This window comes from Cryptomeria japonica, chromosome 4 (assembly GCF_030272615.1).
Source record: "Cryptomeria japonica chromosome 4, Sugi_1.0, whole genome shotgun sequence".
Taxonomy (NCBI): domain Eukaryota; kingdom Viridiplantae; phylum Streptophyta; class Pinopsida; order Cupressales; family Cupressaceae; genus Cryptomeria; species Cryptomeria japonica.
The window spans coordinates 128,551,786-128,554,347 of NC_081408.1; the positions used below are offsets into that span (position 1 = coordinate 128,551,786).

Genomic DNA, 2,562 nt, shown 5'->3' on the forward strand with positions numbered 1-2,562 from the left:
TCACTCGTAGAATTGATGAGAAAACAGCCTTACAATTGAATAACAAGTCCAACAACATTTTTAATGAGGATTTTATCAAACAGTTGCCACGAGAAAAAGCCTATGCAGATTTCTTGGCGTACACGCTGCTAAGAATGCCGATTTCATCGCAACTTCAGTAAGACCGAGTCACTTTAATGTTTGCTGTGTTTATTTCTTCTATAAAGATAGACAGTTCTATTAGCATTCCAAAGAGAAGAAATCACAGAAAAGAAACACTGTAAGGACAAAGCGCTAAGGATTACGCAGCACTAGGCTTCAAATTGGAACGAAATTGAACCTTCTGTAAATACTTCTAACAAATGGTTTCAGTGACTGCAAGCTGTATGCAAGTGGAATCGCACGAGGCTTGGAAGAGGGCAACGAATAAAATTTCTAAAAGAAAATATAGATCAAATTATCAAAGAAAAGGGCTATATACTCTGCCGCAGATCAATATTGACTCTTTCGATCATGTACACAAGGAATGTCTCTTAGACTTGGCATTGTTCCCCGCAGATAAGAAAATATCTGCTGATGCACTTTTGGACATTTGGGTTTATGTTGAAAAGCTACAAAGGAGTGAGGCTTTTGCCATCTTATCAGAACTTGCGGATAGAAATCTGTTAAATTTAACTGGCAATCCAAGGTAATTGCCTCTGCTTTATGTATTCGATTTCTTTTAATCATGTTTTTCAACACCAATCTGACATGTTTTCACTTAACAGAGGAAGTACAATAGTCCCATGTGGAAATGCTTCAGAGCTATACATCTCCCAGCGTGATGTAATACGTGATTTGGTCTTCGATTTGGGACACGAAGACAATATACTCCACCGCAAGAGGTTGTCCATAGAAAGGAAAAATGGTAGTTTGCTGGGGAAACATGAGTTGCTCAGAGGTAGAGCATTTGATACTCGAATTCTCTGCATTCTCACCGGTGAGTTATTCAAAAACTCTTACACATCCATTTTGCTCAAAAAGATTTCTTTGTACTGATAGACATTATTTTTTATGACCAATGATACAAGAGAATTGAATTTCAAATAAGGATTTTCCCAATATAATAAGGTTTACATCAGATTTCTAGGTAACTTGGTTGTGCTTGAATTCCACATATATAACGAGTACTTATTGGAATTGCTTTGTAATTAATAAATGCAGGCCGTATGGAGGAAAATGACTGGTACGATATGAATTTCCCCGAAACAGAAGCTCTGTTGTTACTCTTCACTTCCACAGAATACTTTCTTCCCCCATTTCTGAAATCCATGAAAAAGCTGAAGTTTCTGATGATATCCAATTGCGGCACAAACAAAGCAACAGTGAAAGGTCTAGATATCTTATCGTCACTCACTCAGCTCAAGAGTGTCCGCTTGGAGAGGTTGATTTCACCGCTTGGTGGAAAACAGGGCATTGAAGCACTGCAGTATTTGGAAAAGCTATCTCTGAGCTTATGTGAAGGATTTGAAAATATACCCGCATTTACCAGTTTACAAGATTTAAATCTGGACCACAACAATGATTTGGAGGAGTTGCCCCTTGGTATCTGCAATATACCCTCCATTGTGTCCTTGTCTATTACCAACTGTCATCAGCTTCAAAATTTACCATATGATTTTGGGAAAATGAGCAATCTAAGAATGTTAAAGTTATCAGAATTACCATGCTTGGAACAGCTTCCTGCTTCAATTGGAAAGCTTGAACAGTTGGAGTATTTAGACATTTCACTATGTGAGATCTTGACAGAACTTCCAAAGGAAATAGGACAACTCAAGAAATTGAGGGAGCTTGATATGAGAGAGTGTTCCAATTTGACGACGTTACCTTCAACTGTTTGTGAGCTACATTCCCTGAAGCTTGTTACCTGTGATGAGACGATTGGGAAGCAGTGGTTGCGAGTTAAGAACACTTCTATTCCTGAGCTTAGAGTTGAAATTGTGGAAGCGTACTTTAGTTTGGATTGGCTTGATGTCTGACTTCTTTTCTTATCTCTCATCTTGAAGGACAAGATGCAAGGATATTGACATACTTTGTAAATAATTTGTAATAACTTTTCATGTTCACTGGGACAAACCAATATAAAGTCCTCTATATTTTCAGTGAATGATTATGATCATTCTTTTGTGGCAGTTCAATGCAGTAAACATTTTTTTGTCGATTGTACATACATAACGAAGGTATTCTCCATCCCAAGAGATAATAAATTAAATTTGTAAGTGGGTGGGAATTGACCGCACAGCTCTTAAATTTGATGTCATTTTCTGTGAATGTACGTGAAATCAGTCCCAATGCACATAAGTTTCCAAGTTTCAGTATTGTGTTGTATGTACAAATTTGTTAAATTTTATACTTAAAAATTATTTTGTTGAATTTCTCTACTGTAAAGATTTGTTTATTCACCCTGGTCGTCGCGATCAATAGGTCCCAGATCGAAGAGGCAAAAACAACTAGGAGATTCATTCCTCCATTCAAGTTGTCGTAGCCGCACCTACACCCAATCGAACCGGTGTCTCAGGCGTAGGGGAACCACACCAATCCATC

At 37.7% G+C, this 2,562-nt stretch overlaps 1 protein-coding gene across 1 annotated transcript; it reads left to right on the forward strand.

Moving 5' to 3' along the window:
• The first annotated feature begins 246 nt into the window (after window positions 1-246).
• Window positions 247-2,201, forward strand: LOC131079857 (probable disease resistance protein At4g33300). The gene is made up of 3 exons (XM_058017897.2): window positions 247-667; window positions 747-958; window positions 1,183-2,201. The coding sequence occupies exons 1-3, from the start codon at window positions 342-344 to the stop codon at window positions 1,995-1,997; spliced, it is 1,353 nt and encodes a 450-aa protein (XP_057873880.2). The 5' UTR covers window positions 247-341; the 3' UTR covers window positions 1,998-2,201.
• Window positions 2,202-2,562: the final 361 nt, after the last annotated feature.